The sequence below is a fragment of the Acanthopagrus latus genome, chromosome 2 (genome assembly GCF_904848185.1).
Source record: "Acanthopagrus latus isolate v.2019 chromosome 2, fAcaLat1.1, whole genome shotgun sequence".
NCBI lineage: Eukaryota > Metazoa > Chordata > Actinopteri > Spariformes > Sparidae > Acanthopagrus > Acanthopagrus latus.
The window spans coordinates 14435951-14458430 of NC_051040.1; the positions used below are offsets into that span (position 1 = coordinate 14435951).

Below are 22480 nucleotides of genomic sequence, written 5' to 3' on the forward strand. Positions count from 1 at the left end.
GATGTAATTAGTGGGTTTAAGCCAGTTTTGTGCTCTTATCTGACGCTGTTTTTTAAGGGGGGCTGGAATGTATTATTTTGGAAAAATCAATGTCAACACACAGGGCATATGAGCACACACAGGGATTTGTTTTGTAGTAGTAGTATCAACATTACTTTGGGTTTTTTCCTATTCTTTTGTAGTTGCTGCAGTTTAGATAACTGTGGAAATTAACAGTCACAACAATTAAGGACTTCCCCAAAAAAACAGCTCTTATGCATAATTCATCAAATTAATCTATAGATCTGGTTTTATCCTATTGAGAAAGGGTTGTTTTGTTAATTAACTTGATTAAGTGGTTAGCTTGAGCAGGGTGGCCTGATTGCAAACGGTCAAATGATTAAAACAAGCTATTGTTGGTGTCCTCACTGATGTTCAAGTGCCTTTAGCTCCTCGGTACAAATGAGTTAAACCTTTAAACTCATTATCACATTTCAGACCTCTCAGCAGGGGTGGGAAACTCGCGAGTTGACTGAGATTCAGAGGCTCCTATGTGATTATTAAATGGTTATTGACATATCTCGATGCATCAAACCTTTGATTTCTATACATGATTGATATTTTTTCTCACTGTGTGACTACTTGTTTGTCTTAATCATAGTGTATTTGTTACGATGCATAATTAACAATGAATTTACTTCTGTTACCTCAAAATAGCCTATTTTAGAACATAAACATGATGCACGTTTATTTCCATTACATCTCATCATCTAGATGGCTCAGCCGTAAGAAGCGTACAGCCTGGTCTTTGTTACAGGCGATCGTAGTGTCGAGAATTGGGTTTCAAAAATCCAATATCCAGCTATCGACGTTTATGCAATGAAACATTATCTTTCACAACCACAGCTTGTAATTTCTGCCTCTAGTTGTCTCTCACTCTCACAACAATTAAAACAAATGAAGGAGTTTGGTGATGTGAGGTAGTGAAGGATTATGGGAGTTGTTGTCTTCATTGTTAAGAAAGCTCCCATTGCAGATGAAAATCTGGCACAAATGTTCTCAGGCGATCTAATATATTATCATTTTAATCCATGTTACATTTAGTCACATTCATCTGGACTCTTTGAAGCTTCTTCTGATGTTCACCTAGACAGGTCAACCAATGACACTTCTGGGTTTGAACGTTTTTGAACATTTTGGATAATGTATGCCAACATCTTCGCAAAATGTATAGAAAATGTCTAGATGTTTTTTTTCCATTTTTATCATGCAAATGTTGAATATTATGTCTGTAAAAGGCCAAGACATATGGCATGAAGCATCGCTGTGTCTCATTTGAGCTGGCGAACACACTGTAGTATTATTGATATTGGCAGGTGTCGGAGGTTGAGTTCATTCAGTTTGTGGACTGTGATGCAGCGGGGGGAAATCATGGCTCATTGTCTGATCAAAAATGGTAATAAGTCTGATTCTGCTCAGCTTTACATGGTGTCAATTTAAAAGATAGTATGTCTTCTGTGCAGCTGTTTGCCAAGTAAATGAGCTGAATGTTGTCAGACACGCGTAGACGTTGAACGTACGTGCGCTTCCAATCCATCATGTGCGTTTGTTCTTAAAAGTCTTGTCCAGTGTGAATTACAGAGCTGTTAACTACGTGAGACAACTCCCAGAGCCTAAAACCTGTAATTTCAGGGCAGGGTCAACCTCCTCTCCACTCAGCAACAAAGACCACTGGCTAAGTACAGGCCTGCGTTTGTCTGCTTTATTCAGTCTCAGCTGGTGTTGGTAAACTTCATGACATTGTTCCATTAAAGCATTTAACTATAAGTACAATGACCTAGCATTTAGTTGATTTAATTTGTGGTAGTGTAAACAATAGATATAATCAGATAAGCTCTTCATGGTTTGAAAAACTGCAGAGTGAGAATGTTTTGTTTTTAATTAGACACTGGTCTCCGGTTTCTACATCACTGTTGTGCAAACATCACCAGCTGTCCTCAATTTGTTAGAAAGAGATTTTTCATTTATTGGACAATCATTTTAATGGAAGTTTTTAATTTAACTCAATACATAAGTAGCTCAGCTAAGATTTTAAGCCGTAAATAGTAATCATGCTGACAAAGATTCTGTTTGCTTTCAGGCTTCGGCTAATGATTAGTTTCATTATTGATTAATCTACTATTCTATATTAGTCCTTTAATTGTTTGGTCTAGAGTCGGCCAATATATCAATATTATATCATTATTGTGATATCAGACTATACATGCTCTTAGAATTTAGATGTCGTGTTGTCTTTTCTGGTCTTGAAGGCGGCAGTACAGTAAAGTGATGTTATTTCCTGAACTGTACTTAATGTAATACCTGCCATTTTCCATTAAGTCATTATGTACACATTACTGATGATTACTGATCTGATGACAAATCTCAGTATGTTAATAATTTGTTGATATTTGTTAATGATAAGTACCAATAGTCTTCCATGCAATGTTGGTGCAATATCAGTATGGAAATACATGGTAAAAAATATCAGGATATTTTAGTCTGAGCATTTATGAAGTAGATATTTAAAATACATAGATGTGTTTTGCTATGTAGCCTCAAAATATTGCAATATAATTTTATGGCCATAATTTGGCTTTTCAAAGTGTCAGCAACAGTTGCTTGTTTTTTGCAACCAACAATCCAAAATCAAAATCAATTAAGCTTAGGCTTTAACGTAAGAAAATAAAAAAACAAAGTGAATCCTCACATTGAAGAAGCTGGAGGTGATATCTGATATTTTTTGTTAAAAAGAAAAAGCTGAAATAATTTATCATTTTCAAAATAGTTGCTGCTTAATTGTCTCTCCACCGACTACTTAATTAAAGTGTCAGATTTATGTATTAATGAGTGAGACTTCATTCCATATCTACATGCAGTGTTTGCACAACTCTCACGAGAGATTTCGTTATTTTAGACTCGAGGCTTTAATTCTCTGAATCCAACAATACCTAAGATTAGACGTTTCTATCCCCTCTTGACACCTCCCTGACAGTGACCTTGTGGTCGTTACTGACCAGTAGCCTTGTCTCTCATTTACCTGACTTTCTTTTGAACTAAGCCCTTTCTGCAGGGCTTACACACTCGTGTGGAAGGCCAGAGCCTGAAATTATCACCAGGCCCTCTGCCAAAGCCTGACCAGGTAGTCATTACTGAAAAAGCCTTTGAGTTTTTCAGCCTTTTGAAGTGTGTCATTACTTAGAGAGATAACAATGATCGTGCCCTTTAACCTTGTCGGGCTCTTCAGCTCTGTGTGTGTGTGTGTGTGTGTGTGTGTGTGTGTGTGTGCGTGCATGTGCGCGCGTGGACTTCCCTGTTTGGCTGGCCGATCTTTAAAGTTGCTCACTGGTCTGGTTACAGCCAGGGGATGAGGCATGGCATTGAGTAGTTTTCAAATGGAACCAAACTAAGCCTATATGCAAACAAAACCCAGGGAATTAGGGGAACTAAGCTGGCCTGTTTCACAGTAACTCCTCGGCCAACGCTGAACCACAGAAGAGGAGAGAGTGAAGGAGGGAAGAGGGAGGGGAGCAAATGAGTGAAGCTCTCTGAATTCTCATGAAGGGCCTGTTCTTTTAATTGTGTTGAACAAAACAACAGGGGCTAAGTAATGGGGTTTTAAAGTGAAGCACATTTGGATAGATTGTGTAACGCCCTGTGTGGGTGTGAGGCGGGGAGCAGAGGGGAGAGAGAGGGAGAGAGACACAGAGGGCGAGTGGGCGGCATTGTGTGGCAAGAACAAAAGGCGAAAGTTGGCAAACGTAGGCACCCACTGAAAAGCCTGGAACCAAACTGGCCGGCTAATTACTGACACACATTGTCAAGGAGGAGGAAACACAACAAAACCGGGATAAAGATTAATTTTATACCTCATCCTCCTCGCTGTCAGACACACAGAAACAAATCCTGTAAATTGAAAAAGAAAAATAAAAACGAGGCAAGCAGATAGAGGTAGGAGGGATCAGAGGGATAAATCTATGGGAGTGTAACCGTACAAAGCAGCGCCAGTAAGGCGTCCTTTATTCTGCCAATCCCTCCTCTCAAACACACGCTATAGACTTGTCTTTATGTTGCTTAGCGGACTCTCCCGAAGAAAAGTAAAGAATTTTTTGGGAAGATAAATAGGCCTGGAGTGCATGTAAAGTTGCTGCCAGTGTTCGTATTTTTAGGTCACTTATAAAAGAAACAAGAGTCTTATATAGTGCCAAAGGTTGCAGAAGTGGACAGAATAATATATAGAGGCTGCAGTTAGGAAACACAGAGGGCAAGATCTTGAGTGGGCTGTAATATATCTTGTAGAATAATTTACAAAGCGAGATAAAGAGAGGAAAAGGTGGGAATGAGTGCCCGGATTATTAATATTGGTGTTTTTTGAAAAGGGGGGCACTAATCTCTCCTGACATGTTTGTTCTGCATCCAGCTCTTTTAAACTTTGGTCTGCCATTTTACCCGGTCTTTGCTCCTTTTTTCCCCTCTGTTCTATTTTGACAAGTGTTTGGAAAAAATTGCTTGTCATCCCCGAACTATGCCAGGCTGGTTTTCTTTCTCTCCCCCCCCCTCCTCCTTTATTTTTATTACCATGGAGGTTTTCACGAGCGTACATCGGCGATTTGGAGATGAAAGGGATGGAATCATCCCGATTCCTGCGCTGTTACTGAGCCGCTCAAACTCCCTGACAAAGCTGTCAGACTCCATTTTGGCTCCAACTGCCAGAGTAAACTTGCTCTGCCATTTACAATCAACAAGAGGCGGCGCGCAGTCCCGTTCCAGTCCGTGTCAGAACCCTCCAACTGCTCCCCTTTTTGAGAAGCATTAAACTGTATTTTTTCTCCTCTCCTCTCTCTCTTCGCTGTACATCTGTCTGCTTATATTTCTCGCTCTGTTCTCCTCCTTTCTTTCCATCTCTGTTGTGTATCATGCTGTATTTACTCTGGTGGAAACACTGCTGAGTGTAGTTAGAGATGTTTATATCCGACATAAGACATATGCATGGAAAAACACCCAGGTAGCCGTACTGTACACACACACAATATTTGATCTTTGTACTGTTTGTTTCATCATATTTTCATCATCTTTGCTTATGTTTAACAAATCACCCGCTGTTTATTTTTCTGCATGCTGTCTGCCCACAGACGTAAAATACCTTGTGATAATAATGAAGACGCTCCTTTGATATCCCCAGTGATGTCTGACAGGCTGCTGCTATAGGGGAAGATTTTTTATTGATTAATTGTGAGCTAATTCCACTCATCTGAAAAGGGAGTTCCCTGTCTAAGAGTTGTCAAGTGATTGTGTGCATATTTTGTGGTCCTGAATGAGTGTAGAAGTTTACCTGACAGTGCGATCTCACATTGATGCTTCAAAAACATTAATTTTCTTCACTTGGAGTGCCCACTTTCAAAATAATACCTATATGTGAATTTAAAATCAGTTATAATCTCCTGTGACCTGAGATTATTTACCTGCAGAATAGAATAGAGCCCTGTTTTACAGATCCTTATGTAATGAGGTGTGTACTCTGTTCAATTCTATTGTTGGTGAGAATGTGAAGTTTCTAAAACTGTAATTGTTATAATGTTCAGTTGTTTTACAGTTGTCATAGGCTGATAAAGAATTTACAAAATGATATTCTATGAAACTAACTTAACTACAAATAATTTGATGTAGTTTGTCAGAATTAATATTCATAGGGACATAACTCACAATTTAGAAGATCAATGTATGGACTGAACACAATGAGGACTCCCTGTCTGCTATGTTTAAAGTATACAGTATATATTGGGGTTGTTACAGATAACAAAACTCACAGATTGTATTGTGGTTTTGAGTCATGGGTATGTAGCCATCTCTCTGTAGTTCCTGATGTATTATAAGTATTAATATTCAATTAAATTTTATTTAGTCATTTTGTTATACAAGTATAATTATTATAAGCTCCTATTATACACCCATGTTCCACACTCTGTAGACTTGCTTGATGTTCCACCCACAGCTTTATCTGATCGGTTGCTAAAACAGCATTTCACACTATAAAATGGTTAAATGTTGCAGATACTCTGTGGTTCACATTAGTGCTGTCACGCTATCCGATCTAAAATTCATCGTTATCATGGCTGAACAAATCCATGGCAGCGATATCACTTTTGAAGATTGGACAAGTAATGCTGTCAGTCAGATTAACTTTTAACTCTGTAGATAAACGTGTAGGAAGGTAGAGGGAGAGTCTGGCACACATTTGAACAAGGGGTGTCATGATATATTGATTTTCTTACAGTTACAAAGTGTTTGGGATGGCTCATAGATAAACCACATTCTGTTACACCACTACTATACACTATTGTTTCATACTTGCATACAGAGCATTTCATTTTTTTAATCTTAGATTGAGTATTTAGTATTATAGTCTGTCAGATTGTGAGTTTTCCAGTTCAGTTTTCTTTGCGATTATTTCTCTGTGAGGCACATCACAGTCACAATCCAGGAGCTGCTCCATTGAGTGTCCATGAGGACACAGGGAGGGTGAGAGACATAGACATGAGAAGGGGGGGGGGGGGGTTGGAGAGATAGTGAGAGAGAGAGAGAGAGATGTGGGGGATGCTTGGCTTCTCTCCAGCAGTGGCGCTCCTGGTGTGAGAGAGAGGAAGAGTCTCCATTCTCTGGCTGGGCTTTCATGTAGAGACACCCAGGAGAGAATGAAAGAAAGAGATACACAGAGGTGAGAGGGTGCAATGAGATGTTTACGAGGAAAAACGTTTTAGCTGTGCTCCGGGTTTTACCACCAGTCTTTGAAATAGAGCTGCAACAATTATTACCATTTACCCTTTCACTCTTTTGTTTTTAAGCAAAAATGCCAAATATTTGCCAATTCCAGCTTCTCATTGTGATGATTTGAGGACTCTTAGAAATTACAATCGTTTTTTTTTTTTTTCGTTACATTCTATCTGCTAATGGACAAAAAAAAAAATCAGTTAATCAAGAAGTTAACAGGTTAGCAGTGAAATCAACACTGAAGGTTAGTTGCAGCCCTGCATTGAAATTTGGAGTAGTTTTTTATTATCATGTACAGTGTAAAGCTTTTCAGCAGTTTGAGCTTCTTTTAGTCTTTCTCACATGAATCAGATCACTTGATTGCAATTGATAAAATTCTCTGTTGATTACCTCTAGAGTTGAAAACAAGTCTGCCACTGATGCAGCCACGTCACAGCTTTAATAGGAATGTCTGCTTTTTGTGCATGTTTGTATCTGTGACGGTTCGTGGTTTTTTTTTTTGCACCTGCACCGCAGTCACGTTTTTTATTTTACTTTGAAATAAAATCATTTCCTGTCCCGTTTATTCTGCTTCGATCAGCCCCAGCCCCGTACCACCGGCTCGGCAGGTCTCAGCGTGGCCCAGCTCGGCTTGGAATGAAACAGCGCGTCCATAATCTCTGTGCCGGCATGTTAATTTTCAAGTCAAAGGGGCAGCTCCCTTTTCATCACGGCGGAGGCTGTGGAATATTCAGCGCGCTGCAGATGTTCATGAATAATGTCTGTGGCCAAACCCCTGGCTGAGGCTGGGGGAGGAGGGATTGAGGGGTGAGGAGAAGGGAAGGGGGGAGAAGGGGTGGGGGGGAGGCAGTGAGGCCAGATGAATTACACGTAGGGGGGATCTGACAGGCGGCGTGGAGCTTTGTGATCATTCCAAAGTTCTAATAATCTCTCTCACCTTCTCCATCTCCCCAGTAATGAAAGAGAATAGGTGATTGCACCCCGGGCTATGTTCCCCGCGTAATGACTCCTCCAAAGGCACAGAGCCGCCAAGGAAAAATGAACTTTGAATGAGCGGCGAATTGGCTCTGACAGAGTGATAGACCATGACACAGATTCTGTAGCAAAACAGACGTAGTGCTAATTGATTATCAATATTTTAAGCAAAGTGATGAAAATAAGCATTAAGAGATGAGAAAGAGGGAAGAGAGAAGGGAGTGCACAACACTACCTTCAAGGGAGAGGAGGGTTGGGGGGGGGCTGTCATTTGTCCAATCTCCCTCGCTCTTTCTCTCCCTTGTGATTCCCCCCCTCCTGCGGCCAGGCCAGACTCCCCAGTCTTCCCCCTCTCCCTGGTGCCGTCTCTCATGCATACTGTCTCTCTGTTTTCCCTCATCATTTTAGCGTTAATTGCCAAATATGTCCCTGAACTTGTATTAATTTTGCAACGCTTTGCTTTATTTATTTCTCGGCTTTCACCTTGCGTCTCTGTCTCTGAACCTTGTTATCAGGCCGCCGTTAGTCACCTTGTCCCTCAGAATTTGTAATTTCAGAGTTCAATCACTTATTCATCTTTTTTCTTTAAGAAAGAATAGAAATCAAACACTTATTCAAATGCATTGTTGGACATGTGGGGCTGTGTCTCTGAAGGGTTTGTGAAAAGATATCAAAGAAAATGAATACACAATACTTTTATAGAAGTATTACATGAACACACACACACACACACACACACACACACACACACACACACACGCACGCACCATCCATGAAGTCCGCACCAAAGAGCAGGCCGGGACCAGCCGAGACCACCAAGTTTGTGTGTCTATTCTGCAGTGTGTGTTTGTTCCTGTAATGTGGTCAGTTGTGCTGAGCTCCATTGACGCCGCCAGGGTCCCGGCTCTCCTGCCTTTCTTTTCTAAGTGGCCGCCCTTCTGAACCTCCTTGTGTCAGCACTGCGATTAGCGGCTCCAGTTTACCTTTCATGTGCGGGGGTCCTGATAGACTTAGTCCCATCTCCCCCCGCCACCACCTTCTTCGCACACACATGAGACACACACTCAGTGGTGTGCCACCACAATGGCATCCAACAGGCTTTCAGCAGGGGAACCAGAGCCTATTCTCCACCATTGAACAGCATGCTCAAGTGCATTCATGCTGGAATAAATGAACAGATACAAACACACACACACACATAATAGGCAAGCATATTTTTGCGCATCAGTGTTCAGTGTGGCTTGACATTTTAAAAAAATTTGGAAAATGATGTTGCAATGTGCAAACTGATTGTTGACTCTTGTTTAATTTAATAGGTAAATCTGACCAGTTTATGTTGAATGTCATAGAGGATTAAACAAACATTCACATTGCAGAAAAGGTTTGATGTTTTGTCTTCAAACTAATGACTTTGATAGCTGATAATTCATCAATTAGTCTATTTATTGTTGCCGCTCTACCCAAAGTTGTAAAACATTAGTATGTAAGTAGATGTTTCAGGGGCTGGCCATATGTGCCTTAATATTTGCAGTCTTAGTTCATGACAGGGCTTCAGTATGTACAGTGGTAGTAAAGCTGTGTCAGGGTAATGCACAAGCTTCTTGTGGAGGATGGAGGATGTGCTGACATGCACCAAATAAAAACTTACCTGTAAGAGGGTGATGGCACGTAGAACTGGTTTCCAAAGCTCTTTTTCCAGTGTTAAACCAGCAACCTACCAATTACCTCCTGAGCCACAGCTGCCCCCAAACTCCAAGAAGTGTGACTAGGCTGATCACGCTGCTTGTGCTGTCTAATATACCACTCTTTCATGTAGTTTCGGGTGAAATCCTCCTGCTCCAGCCATTATAGCACCTTGATAGAGACGCTTAAAGCTGGCCTAACATTTTTGGATCAGCACTTAGAGACATGAATCAACAGTTAGGCATCAGAGAGAGCGAAGCAACAGCTGTCTGAGAGACCTCAGATATGAATTGAACTGAAATTGCAAGCCTTTATTGTCATTAATGGTGATGATGGCTGTGGTGAAGCAAGTGTGTGACCTTATGTTTTTCTGTTGTAACACTTCATCTGCCTTTGGATCCATCAGTCAGCTTCTTTTGGCCATAAAATGTAAAAAAACAAAAAAAAAACAAACAAAAAAGCTCTCTCCTTGTTGAGGTTTTTCACAATGCAACATGAATATTTTCATTAGGAGCATGTTAAAAAGCAATCAGTCAATCAACAAGTCTAAGCTAAAGTCTCAAGACATTTACCAGCAATTTAGTGCCACAGCTATTGGCTTCGGTTTGTGCACGTCCTCCAAAAATCCACACAACGCCAACAAGTGAGAACAGACTCTCTGGCCACGTGACAGCTTCTTGCGTGTTGGGTGACACAAACAAAGTCACTGCCAGTCTGAGCATATGGTAACAGATCATGATCTAGCAGACACCAACTTATGCTGACTTACTTTATACATCAATGTTGAACTTCCAGCGTACAGATAATGGCCAAATGGGAGATAAAAGCTATTATTAGCCCTCTACAAGGGATTTGTCTGTAATGGGAGGATATTTCTAGCACCTTTGCACATGAACCTGTTCAAGGTTAAAAATATAGAAAAAGAGATAAAGAAGCAGGAGAGCCTTTAGAGAGAAAAGGTGAGGACAAGGATAACAGAAGAAGAGAAGGACATAAAGAAGAGCTGAAGGAGAAAAGAAATCGAGAGGCACAAGAAAGAGGCGGTGGCATGTGGAGACATGACAGGGTTGAAGTTGAGGGTGAGATGTCATTCAGAGGCCCCAGGATGCTTAATATTTTACTGTGTGATCCCTGCATTATGGATTTGGTCTGATTGCCCTCTGAAGACCAGTTATGCACTTACCTGCTCATCCCAGTGAAGTTCTCATGACAGAACTTCTATATTCATCTAAAAAAGGCGAGCCTATCCCCCCAACAAACCAATGAAATAACAGTAAATTTTACAGCAGACACACACACACACACACACATTAATGTATCTTACTGTAAGCTCTCAAAAGCAAGAACATTTGCACTTAACATAAGATATTTCCATAGCGAGGTTGAACTTTGTTTGACCTGGTGGCTACATTATAGAGGCTTTGTTGTTGGCTTCTACCCTCAGGCTTTGTGTGTATGTGTGTGAGGTGCTCTTATGCCTTATGTGAATATTTTGACATCTGTGTGTGCGTGTGTATGTGTGTTCCTCAGGTGTGTTTATGTGTGCATGTATGTGTGCAGCCCATGGCAGAGCGAGTAACCTCCCTCTCTGATCTCCCCTGACCGCTGGAGGCCTCTGCCTCCACCCCACATTTTCTGTAGCTCCTCCTCTCTGGCCCAGGGTCTGGGGCTTCCATCTCTCTGGTGCGCTCTGGTGCAGCAGCTGCAGAGTCGGGGGGATACACTTTCGCCCTTGGGTCTTAAGGGCAGGTTGGGGTGCTGGGCCTGAGCCACCCACATGCATCGTGAAGACCCCACTGCTCAGCTGCTTATTTGCTCGCTTGCCCCAAATGAAACCTGTTTCTCAACCCCAGACCTCCTGTGCAAGGTTTGAGCCCAAAGGAAATACGACCCGGACCCCAGTGTGTTGTCTGGAGGCCAGCACTTTGTGGTGCAGAGGGGTTTTGGAACGTGTGGCTGAGGATTACTGTTCTGATCTTCCTTTTGTAAATTTAAAAATATATAAACGTAACAATTCCCCTTTCTTAAATATTTAAAGTTGTGTACTTTTGAAAGTAAAGCGGAAAAAAAGTTGTCAAACTTGCTTAACATAACGTGACCAACACTTTAAAACATTACTTCCTCTGTCAACATTTCTGCCCAAGTCATGTCAGATTCGATCAGCAATGGTGGGTTGTTTAACAAAGAAGACAACAACTCCCATGATCCCACGCTTCATCAAGAACTATGTCTTTTGTTGTCATCATTTTGATTGTTGAGCTTATTTTGGCCAAATAACTCAAACTCCAAAGATCTCCTATCGTGTAAGGCAGATAAAAGCAGGGAATCCTTTCATCTGAGAGGCTGGAACCAACACTTTATTGGGGCATTTTTCATGAAAAATAACTCACATGATTGATCCATTATAGAAATTCCTGATTGATCGTTCTTCGGGCAAACTACCACGTATAAAATAGATTATTCTTACACATTTGTCTGTGGGAGTAACACTACTTTAGAACAGTTTGAAGTTAAATTTATATGACCTAAGAAATATTTAGACTATTTGTTAACTAAGAATCATTTTGTTGTGATCTGGGAACTGGAAATTAGAGGAAAAAGATTTTAAAAAGAGAAAAAGATTAGTTGATATGTCATTTCCCTCTGTATAATTCTATATATATAACATGTTCACAGAGACATTATGTGTTGATGATTAGAACGGAGAAAGGTGAATGTTGCCGTTTCACAAGAAAGAGGATTGCAACTTTGGCCACTGATTGAATATCAAACGAAAATGTTTTCATGGGCAGAAACAAAGTTTGTGCCTCGAGGCCTTTATAATTAGAAATGGACTGAACACACAGTAGGGAGGAAGGCGTTTACATCCAATCATCCATATGTTGGCCTTTGATTACTGAGATATACTGTATGTAAAATCTGAATTTGAATTGTATGAGTCTCTGTTTGTACTTTGCAGAGAAAATGAACTCTGGACAGAGTTTCCTCCTGTTTTTCCTTCACCTCACTCCTCACCTCTTTGGGCTTGACAGATGCAGTCCCAGCATGATCACTGAAAAGGAAAAATACAAACACGGGGCCCAGGTGTCTGAGGCTGTTTTTAAAAATTGATAGAACAAATGTTGCATAAGAAAAGCTCCGGAGTTGTGGATGTTGGTCCTGAGAAGAGAAAGTTTTAATTTCTCTCACACAGTCAGACGATCCAAACTATCCCTCTGACTTCATGTATAACATAGTGTGGAGATTAGTCCGTTTTTTTTATCTGCCACAACACAGTGTCAGCATGCAGTGCTGGCAGCTTGCATCTGGCTCCTTCATTTAGGCAATCATTCCTCTCTGAAGCATCCATAACACCACAGGAGTACAAACCCTAATTGATGCACCCCCACCCCCCTCCCAGCATCAGAATATAGCTGTGAAACAAAACAAAAGCTTTTCAGACGATCGGCGATGAATAATTGATTGATTTTGTAAGATATCTCTCTCTAATTGTTTAGTTTGTAAATATTTCATGGGTGTCGTTAAATCAGCCCGATGACAGATGCAGAGGGCAGCCTGCGATAAAGATCGTTCAAGCTCAGGTCTTGTGCCTGAAGGAATTCACTCAGATCCTTGTGTAGTCGACACGCTGATTATTCACGTATAGAACTGGTTACACTTTCATGTTTCTTGTTGCGAGGAGACTTTTCTTCAGGCCCAGCAAAAGTTGCACAATGTCATACATTACCTGCTACTATAATGCATCCATGCCCTTGAGTGGTTGCATACATCCTGCTGCTAAATATTTAAATTTCTTTGTGTTTTATCTCTTCGCATCTGCACGTCCAATCAGGAATGCAGGTACATATGTGTCAAAGTATACTTTAGCTACTAGATCTAGATGAGCTGGTTTGACAGAGGATCCTGCACAAACACACAGGAGCCTGTATTTAAACTCACACACATAACAATCAAGGCCTGGTTGGATTCTCCAGCTTGTGTTGTCTGTGTGCTCTGCCACCTAGTGGTCACTTTAGGTGTTGCGTCCTCCCGTGATCCATTTAACCTCTACACCTGCCTCTATCGTGTCATCACGCTGCCACTCAGAAACAGCGGGTTTCACTCTAATGGATCAACGTTTTTTTTTTTGTTTTTTTTTTGTCACCTGAAGACTCAAAAAGAAGCTAAGAGAACTCTTTTCTACTCATGTCAGATGAAGAACATTTTTGTGGTATTCATATGGTAGTTTTTAATCTAATTCACATGGAAATCTGCAAAAAAAGCGCCTTTCAAAACCATGCAAGGCAGACCGTTTGATGAGGACTGTTGTTTAGGAAATGTTCAGCGAGGGGGAAAAAAAAACATCTCCGTGCTACATTTACCAATCCTTTCCTTTGACCCCTTCTCCTGTGCTTTCCCCTCTCTGATCTATCTCATACAGTAAATGTGATGTGATCGGAGCTTTGTTTGTGTAAACCAGGAGGACTTGGTGAGCGTCTGATTTAAGCCCATCATTGTTTCTCTCTCTGTCAGTGTTATAAGTTCTGTTTACAAAGATAAACAGAACTGATAACTGTAACCTTCAGGCATCCTGCATTCAAAGCCTCGGTATTTCTTGAATATAAACAGTTTGTTTTGGAAAACAAAACTTGTCTCAAATGACAGAATTTATCATCCCAGATCAGATTTGAACTCTGACAGCATAAGGAAAAAAAAAAAAACAACTCAATTTTAACTCCCTCTTATTTGTGGAGCAGCAGTGTAGTAGAGCTGCTATAAGCTAACAGAGAAACATTCAATCACATCTGTCTTGTCTGTCTTCCTTTTTAGTATGTATGTCAACTGATGATGTTATGAGGTTGATAACCTTGGTAAAAAAAATCTACATGAAATTATTTTATGCCTCATGTAGGTTTGCTCTATTCTTTCTTAACAAGTCCATTATTTCTTGGTTTGCATTTGAAGCCATCTTCATGCCATGCAGAACCAGCCAAAGCACCCAAAATATGCACTTATGACATTGAACGGCTTTTAGTTCTGACTTTTTCACTTGTGCTGTCAGCCTTAATGGTCAGATACATTTGTCATGGTGTATTTTCTTGTTCTCACATTTGTCAGCTGAAAGATTTAGATGTGTTGACCAGGGTTCAGCCGATTATCAGAGCCAATGTTAAGCCAGTGGGAAGCCAGTCATTTAAATGACTAAGAATGGCACAATGTCGGCCCTGATGCCAAATAAATCAGTTATCAAAATCTGGAAAGTAACTAGTTACTAATGTTACCAGATAAATGTAGTGGAGGAAAACATTTATCAGTGGCCTCCAAAATGTAGTGGAGTGGAATTATGAAGTTGTAGAAATTTTGAAATACTTAAATAATTACAATTCCATCAGAATTGTACCTACATACATTACTTCTGTCCTGAATTACGTTTCATCAATTTTTATTTTATTTTTTATTTTTTCTATTTTTAATTTAAACGTATATCAGTTCCAACTCTTCGTCAGCAGTCTGGTGGATAACTTAAAATTGGCATCAGTATCGTAAAAATAAAATATGTATTTAAAGTTAGTTATTAAGAAATCAACATGGTGTTGGGTTTCATTTGCCTTAATACGTTTAATACCTTGTGGCATATTTATACACTGTGACCATCCAGTTGTCTGTCCAGCAGTTTTGTGTCTGTCATCACACCTGTCTGTCTATCTTGCTTTCTTACCTGTCAGGCCTGTTATGTGTCAGCTGGTGTGCCTACCTGTCTGTCCTCCAGCTCCGTTGTGTTCTTATGTTTCTTTGTCTCGTCTCTACGCCTGTCAGGGCCGTTATTCGTCAGCTTCACTACAGGTCTGTCTCTCGACCTGTCTGTCTCTTATTTATTTATTTATTGTCTTATCTGTCTCTCTGGTATTCAGCGTTTGGTCGGAGGCCCGGCTGCTGAGCTTCACTGTAAAGTGCTCGGCTGATTGGAAGGGACACTTTTCCAATGGCGCTGCGCTGCCTCTAATATTCTGTTTGTCGTTGGGTGTGAGGCTGATTTATCACGCCTCCTCTCCTGCTGACATTCAGATTCACTTTGATTGGCGGCTGGACAGAATGACACCCACCACTACCAATGCCGCTAACATCACTGCTGTTCTCGCGTGTATGCACAAAAAAAACACACACACGCGCAGTCAAATGTGATATTCTGCATACTCAAAGTCAGGTATACAGTGATATGAATATGCCGATTACGCCAACACATACCCACTAACACTTCGACGTGAAGACATGCACTTGCATATATATACTCACTCGTAAACTCACACACAGACTAAGTGGATAACTGCTGCGCTGACCTCTGTCTTCAGCATCGAGAGTGTGTAAGTGTTGTATTGAGTTTATTGAACAACGTGGGCAGACTGCTGCTCTTCTGTTGTTCCTCACGAACTCTATAATATGATAGCCTTTCTCACTTCTAATACTTACTGTACCCGCCCAACACTCGTGCATTGAATAACATCTCTCTCCTTCTTTTTCTCACCCTCCATCCCTCCCTTCTCTCCCCCCTCCAATCCCTCCTTAATAACTCTATAACTCACCTCAGCCTTAGATTTAATTGCTTATCTGTGTGTAAACGCATTAACCCTCTGCTGTATCTGTTTTGCCGCCGTCCCGGGGGCCCGACAAGCCTCTCTGACTGCCGTGCCTTACATCCAATGAATAGTCCTTCTCTGAGTGGTAATAGGGAATCAGCATCGTAGCAGCAAGCATTGGCGGCGTGTAAGAGATAAATCAGATTGGGGGTCTTGCTTTGCCAGTTTATTGAATCTAAATTGCGTGCGCGCGTGGCCCCCGCCGGCCCTACATGGCCCATCCATCTCCCGGCTGATAATGGAGCGGGCCCGATTCCACCTGGTGGGAGCATTATTACATTTCCCCTCTAACGAGACCCAGCTAATCCTGCCAAGGGAGGGAGGACAGGAGGGAAGAGAGAGGAGGAGAGAAGAGAATAGAAAGGAGTGAAGGAGGTGGAGAAAAAGAAGATTCTGTAAGGGAGAAAAAAAAAAATGTGCAAACATCCTGGCAGCTTGCCTCTCCCTCCCACTCTCCTCTCTCTTTCTCTCTTTCTCACTTTCTTCCTCTCTGTTGCCGTGCATAAAACATCTTCTAGCGCCATCAGAGCTACATGGCCCCTGGGCCCCAGAGCTGCAATTACACTCATAATCACAATGCGATTTCACTGACGCTCTCCGCCCCTTCCTGCTGCCATCCCTCCTCTTTTCCCTCCGCCCCTGCAGCCAAGACTGAACGAAGTCTAAATGAAGTGAAAGGCCTCTCCTCTCCCCAACACCCGGCCGTTTATTACCCTCTCTAATAAAAGTCCATCACAGAATTATCCCACAATGAACTGGAGCCACTAAGTTGCCAAGAAATATACTTCCAATAAGCGGCCGCAGCACACACACATGCTTATAGTTCTACACGGGTGCCGCTGCGAGGCTTTTGCATGCTTCTTACAGCGGAAATATTAACAGGCTTTTCATGATAGTGCAGCAAAGTGTGTCGCTGCAGTGCTTTTTTTTTGTAGTTTTCCTTTTTTTTAAGCAGAGCTCCTTATTGATGTAATTAAATCGTATCCCTGGCTCAGCGCTCAGGCCTACTTTCATTGTTTTGAGGGGGCAGGAGCCCCGTGAGGCAGTGCACTGATGAGAGATGGATAAACAGTTTGATTTGCTGCTATCGCCCCCAGGCACAGTGTACTGGAGAGATGAGCAAGAGAAGGAAGAGAAAAGCATAAAACCAGGGAGGGGCGGGAGAGGGCAAAACAGAAGGAGAGAAGAGAGAGCGAGAGGATAAGAGAACCTGTTGGGGGAGGGATGAAGGGATAGAGGTGGAGGATAAACATGCAAACAAAAAGCGGCGACAAATCACTCGTGTTGTTTGTGTGCACATGTTCGTGTGCGCGCAGGAAATGCTTTTTCTCTTATTTCTGCTTGTTTGCCTGTTTCCCACTCTGTCAGTTCTTCCTTTTTTTCCCTACATGGCCCCCATCTATCTGCCTATCTCCCTTTTTTCCCCCTCCCCTTCCTCCCCCCCGCTCCATCACACCACCAGCACCGCTCTGTTTCCTACCTGCCTCTCGGTAGCCCGGAGCAAAGAGGGAACTGAAGAACACAGAGAGGAGATCACACACATACACACACACACACACACACACACACACACACACAAACACAAACACAGACGCACACATAAATACACATCTGTGTAAGAAGAAAATTCATGAACACACTTGTGGTAGAGTGCAACCCAGGATTTGGTTTTTGGCACTCTCTCAGACACACAAACTTACTAAATTATGACTGTGTTTGCTAAGAGAAATAGATTGGTGGGTGTTGATTTGGTTAGGCATGCTCCTTTGCGTGCACGCACACACACGCACACACACACACACACACACACACACACACACCCTAGCTGAGGGAGGTAGAGGAGGGTTCAGTCATCCATGTAGAGTCATTGTTAGTAAAGATGCGGAACCTCCAGACTTAACCAGCCATAACAGCAGTGTGACGGGTTCTTTGTCTACGCCAATTACTGAACAAAAACAGCAGCGCAGTCACAGAGAGACTAGCGCAACCCATGGCCTCCTGCATCCAAACACACTCGCACACACACACACACACACACACAGATGTGTATGCGGTGTGTTTTTTTATGTAACATATTTGCTCGAAGCGCAAAGTCGAAACACACAATCAGACACAAAATGAGGAGCATACACTATAGACACGTGCGCGCGCAAGCATCTCAAGTGGTGCAATAAACCACATTCGGACACCCACAGCTGTGCCCTAACACAAACATTCTGTAAGCGCTCACAAACACTTACACCCACTCTTATGTTGTGTAAACTTCCCCAAAACAGTGCAGAGCTCTCGTTCTCCTCCTCCTCCCCCCTTCTCTCTCATCTGCTCACTCTCCTCTTCTGTTTCTCTCTCCCTCTCTCTCTCTTTTTTTTTCTCAAAGTTTAAACTCATTAAGTGTAATGATATTGGAGACTCAATTTTACATAGCTCACTCATCAACCAAGTGAGATAGCAATAAAGGCAAATGGCTCCGCCGAGGCCCTAACGCTGCAAAATAAATGATGCGCCGCAACGGAAATGTAATTAATTTAGAGGCAGTATTGATAGTCCTGCCATACATGGCATTATATTTTTTAATGTGGCTTAACATCTTGATTATTCAGGGGGAAAGGCGGAGGAAAAGGGGAGCCGAGACAACACGGCTCACGATGAGAGATGCTTAAAATGCCCTGACGAGTGTTTACTCCCGCTGCCTCACTTTCTCTTAAGCTTTTCATTATGCCGAGACGATAAACACCTCTCAGGAAGACGTGCCGACTTTTACAGGAGTGTGAAGGAGAGGCAGTGAGGGGTGCTGCTTGCTAGGGAATGCCGAAGAAGGCATGATTCATATTTTTTGTGCATTTGTGTGCTTACTGTTGATTCAATGATGCGTACTCTGGTAATTTTCTGCATTGTCTGTGATGAGCATCAATTTCAGTATAACTTTTTTGCCTTGAGTGTACAAATGTGTATTTCAAAGAGGTCATATTTGAAATAAAAGAAGAGATATGTTCATTTGTTTTCTCAAATCATCTCAATACATCATAATATCATTTGAATTTTTTTTTTTCTTAATACTCTATTCATCTTTGAAAGTATTGTGAATGTTTTTTCCTAATGACACCACAGTCAGGGGTTGCTGAAGTTCTGCCTCATTCCTAACTCCACTGTCTCTCTTTTTGCAGCTAAGACGGATGAGGTGCTGAAGGCTAAAGTAGCCAAGAGAGAAGAGGAGACCCGAAAGAAGCTAGAGGAAGGTGAGTTATCTGTGTTTTCTGTCATAGATCCAACATGTGAACTCTGGCTCCAGTATCAAACCAGATGTAAAAGCTCTAAATAGACACAACAGTCACAAAGTGAAACAAAAAAACATGAGCCATAAATGTAGCAAAAATACACAAATGTTTTACTGTAATCTTAATCAGATTTAGCATCTTCATGTCATTAAAACAAAAGGCAAATTAAACAAGTTTGATGGAGCCATCTTGTCATTAATATGAATACAAAATATCTATATTCATTTTTGAAAACCTTCTCTTTGCACCTGTTTCTTATGTCAGGTATTACAGTTTTTCAGTAGACCCACAACTCTGCAACATTGATGACTTTAAACACTTTTAACACGTTTACATTTACATTTTAACGACCCTCGTCTTGTTTAGGAGAATTCTTCCTTCACAGTTCATCTATACATTGCAAAGACATAAACATAGAGAGGCTGATTGCACTCTTTAGTTTTTATTAAGACCGCTGTAATCTACATAAAGATGCATAGTAGGTGTTCAACGCAGAAATGTGCTTAGCATTGTATGCAGTAAATTTGTCCTGCCAACCTGACAGCCCGCCTCACCACCACCAAAACAGGACACACACATACACATGCAAAGATTATCTTGATACACATTCAAATAAAGTCAAGAGTAATTTGCAGTGGATATGCTAGCAGTAATAAAAGTCCTTAGATGGAATAATGACCCGGGTCCCTCTTCTGACCAGAGCACAATATAAATGAGAATATCAAATGTGCTGTTATAAACTAGACTGTGTGTGTGTGTGTGTGTGTATGTGCATGCACACACAGGAGTGTGTAGCAGCATAATTTGTTCTAGTGTGGGTGTTTTTATATCGCTGGATTCTCTCTTCGCTCTTTTCGTGTCATTTTTTGAGTTTGCATCGAGCAGGCACGGCAGCATGACCTTTAAAGTTAGCTGACCTTTTAGCCAAATGAAAGTCCGGCCATCAGAAACTAATTAGCCCTGCACTCATGCTTTGGTCCCTCAGTTCTGGGAAGAATTTATTCTCTCTTTCTCTATATTGCTGTTTTATTTTTTTTCTTCTACTTCTTCTCAGCCTCTTCACCATTACCCCATTAATATTATTCATTTTTCTCTGCCTTGGCGCTCTGTCTCTTCCTCCCTCCCCTTTCTGTTTTCTCCTCCTACTTTCTGTCTCACATGCTCTTTTTCTTCCCACCTCCATTTGTCCTCATCAACCACTTCCACCTCTTTCCTGCCCTCCTCTCTGTGTCTTTCTAACTCTTTCGCTTCTTCGGCATTTCTCCTCTCTGTGTGGAAGCGTTGCCAAAGTGGTGACTAAGTGCCTTGCTTGGGGCAACAGAGCAAGGCTCCCAGTCAAATAGCTTTCTTAAGCTAAGTTCACGCTGCACTGTTGCCTCTTTTTGGATTCAGTTGACTCTTTCTCCCCTTTGCTCAAAGCTCTCTCATCCTTCACTCCAACTGTTCGTTCTGTTTGAAATAAGGTGTTGTGCTTGATTGTGTAGTTGAGCGCGCTGTGCAGGCGCTGCCTTCGAGGACCATAATTTTATTCCTTCCCCTGCACGGGGACACATGAAGCGAGATCAGAGAGGCTCCACAAAGTGGCCCTGACGACTCAACCTTGCCGTGCTAGCTGGAGCAGCCAGTGGCGGCATTGCAAATACACACTAACTCACATCCACACACACAAGCAGAGTCAGCCAGCTCCATCCTCTTCTGCCCTTCCTCCCAGCACAACGAAAATGGAGGAGGTGGGCCACTGCTGCTGCTAAACAGCAGATCACCAGGGGTCTCCTTATTCCCCGCAGGGCCTCTTAGAGGTCAACACAACTAGAAAGTTTACACTTGAACTGCTAAGTCAACTAAAATCAGAAAACCTTTAAAGGGAATGGAGGGGAGAAGTGAAGAACACTACCACCTACACTCCTCGTTCATAAATAGATTCACATCCTAGACTGGCAATGTGTTTGAGTTAGTTTAGCCCTAATCGAAAACCACCGAGATCTGATTCATGTGAATGCTATGATATGCATGCTATTATTGTAGCGAACTGTGGCTGTATACTGTGGAGCCCTGCGAGAAAAAGAGAGGTTTTTATCAGCAACTGAGAGAGAGAAAGGAGAGGATCAATAACTGACCCTGTGGTCATCAGTTAACAAAGTAGTGTTCACTTAAAAGGAGTGTTTGGCTCTCTGGTTAAGGGCAGCCAGATGATGCTAGTGGTTGAAAAAGGAAACATGTGATATTAAAGAGTGTGAGAATGAGAGGGGAGGATGATTCCTTTGTTAGCTGCATGCCTTGTTTAGGCTATTAAAGCTGAGAGATGTTGTTTGTGTGCCCAGGAGGTTTTCAGCTAACATACTGTGTCCAGCTATAATAAGATGGACTGACTGCAAGAATAACAGACTGTTTGTGTGGACTGTACTGTTAGCCGACACTTAACTGAATTACCAAGGTCTCAATGTGCTAGTAGTAGTGCTAACCAGACAATAAACCAAATAAATCAAATTAACAACATTACTCATGTCTTACTCATCCGTTTACTTTATATCCTTTTAAATCTACCTGCTTTGTGTTCATTAATGTCAGATTCAGGCGTTGTGGTACTTCTTCTGTCTGTTTTTTGCAACATTTGTTCATATACCAACCAGTCAGTGCAGCATATGTTTGACTGGTCATGCCCAAATTAAACATGACAGAGGACAAAGATATAAGAAGTAAGCCAACATGAGAAATAGAAATATACAGCACGGTAACTTCCTGATCAGTTTGCCAAATTATTTTCTTGAATGTTTGTATGTTAAGCGTCTGAAAACTGTGAAAAAATACCCATTATTATTTCCAAGCACCTATTGTTATTTGCATATTCAAATTATTGTTGTTTTTTTTTTTATTCAACCAAAATGATCTAAAATCCATATTTATTTTGGTTTTCACAACACTGTCATTCATTCAATAGTCCTAACAGTATGTTGTTCAAATCAACTCCCCTAACAAACATTACTTCCTTGAAACAGTCATGATTTATACATTGATTCAAGACAATAATGACACAGCTTTTGTTATAACAATACTCCTCAGTTCATGTAAGTGGTCTCATTGAGACACAGGGTCTCATTCTCAAGAGAGACCTGGTCAAGACAACAGCAACAATACAACACAGATAAG

At 41.5% G+C, this 22480-nt stretch overlaps 1 protein-coding gene across 3 annotated transcripts in view; it reads left to right on the forward strand.

Moving 5' to 3' along the window:
• rsrc1 (arginine/serine-rich coiled-coil 1) overlaps positions 1-22480 on the forward strand; it is a 150867-nt gene that overhangs the window by 108418 nt on the left and 19969 nt on the right. For all 3 annotated transcript variants that reach the window (XM_037083363.1, XM_037083355.1, XM_037083373.1), the window contains one exon: positions 19223-19294. In XM_037083363.1, the coding sequence (XP_036939258.1) occupies positions 19223-19294 (72 nt within the window). The remainder of the gene's footprint in view (positions 1-19222; positions 19295-22480) is intronic.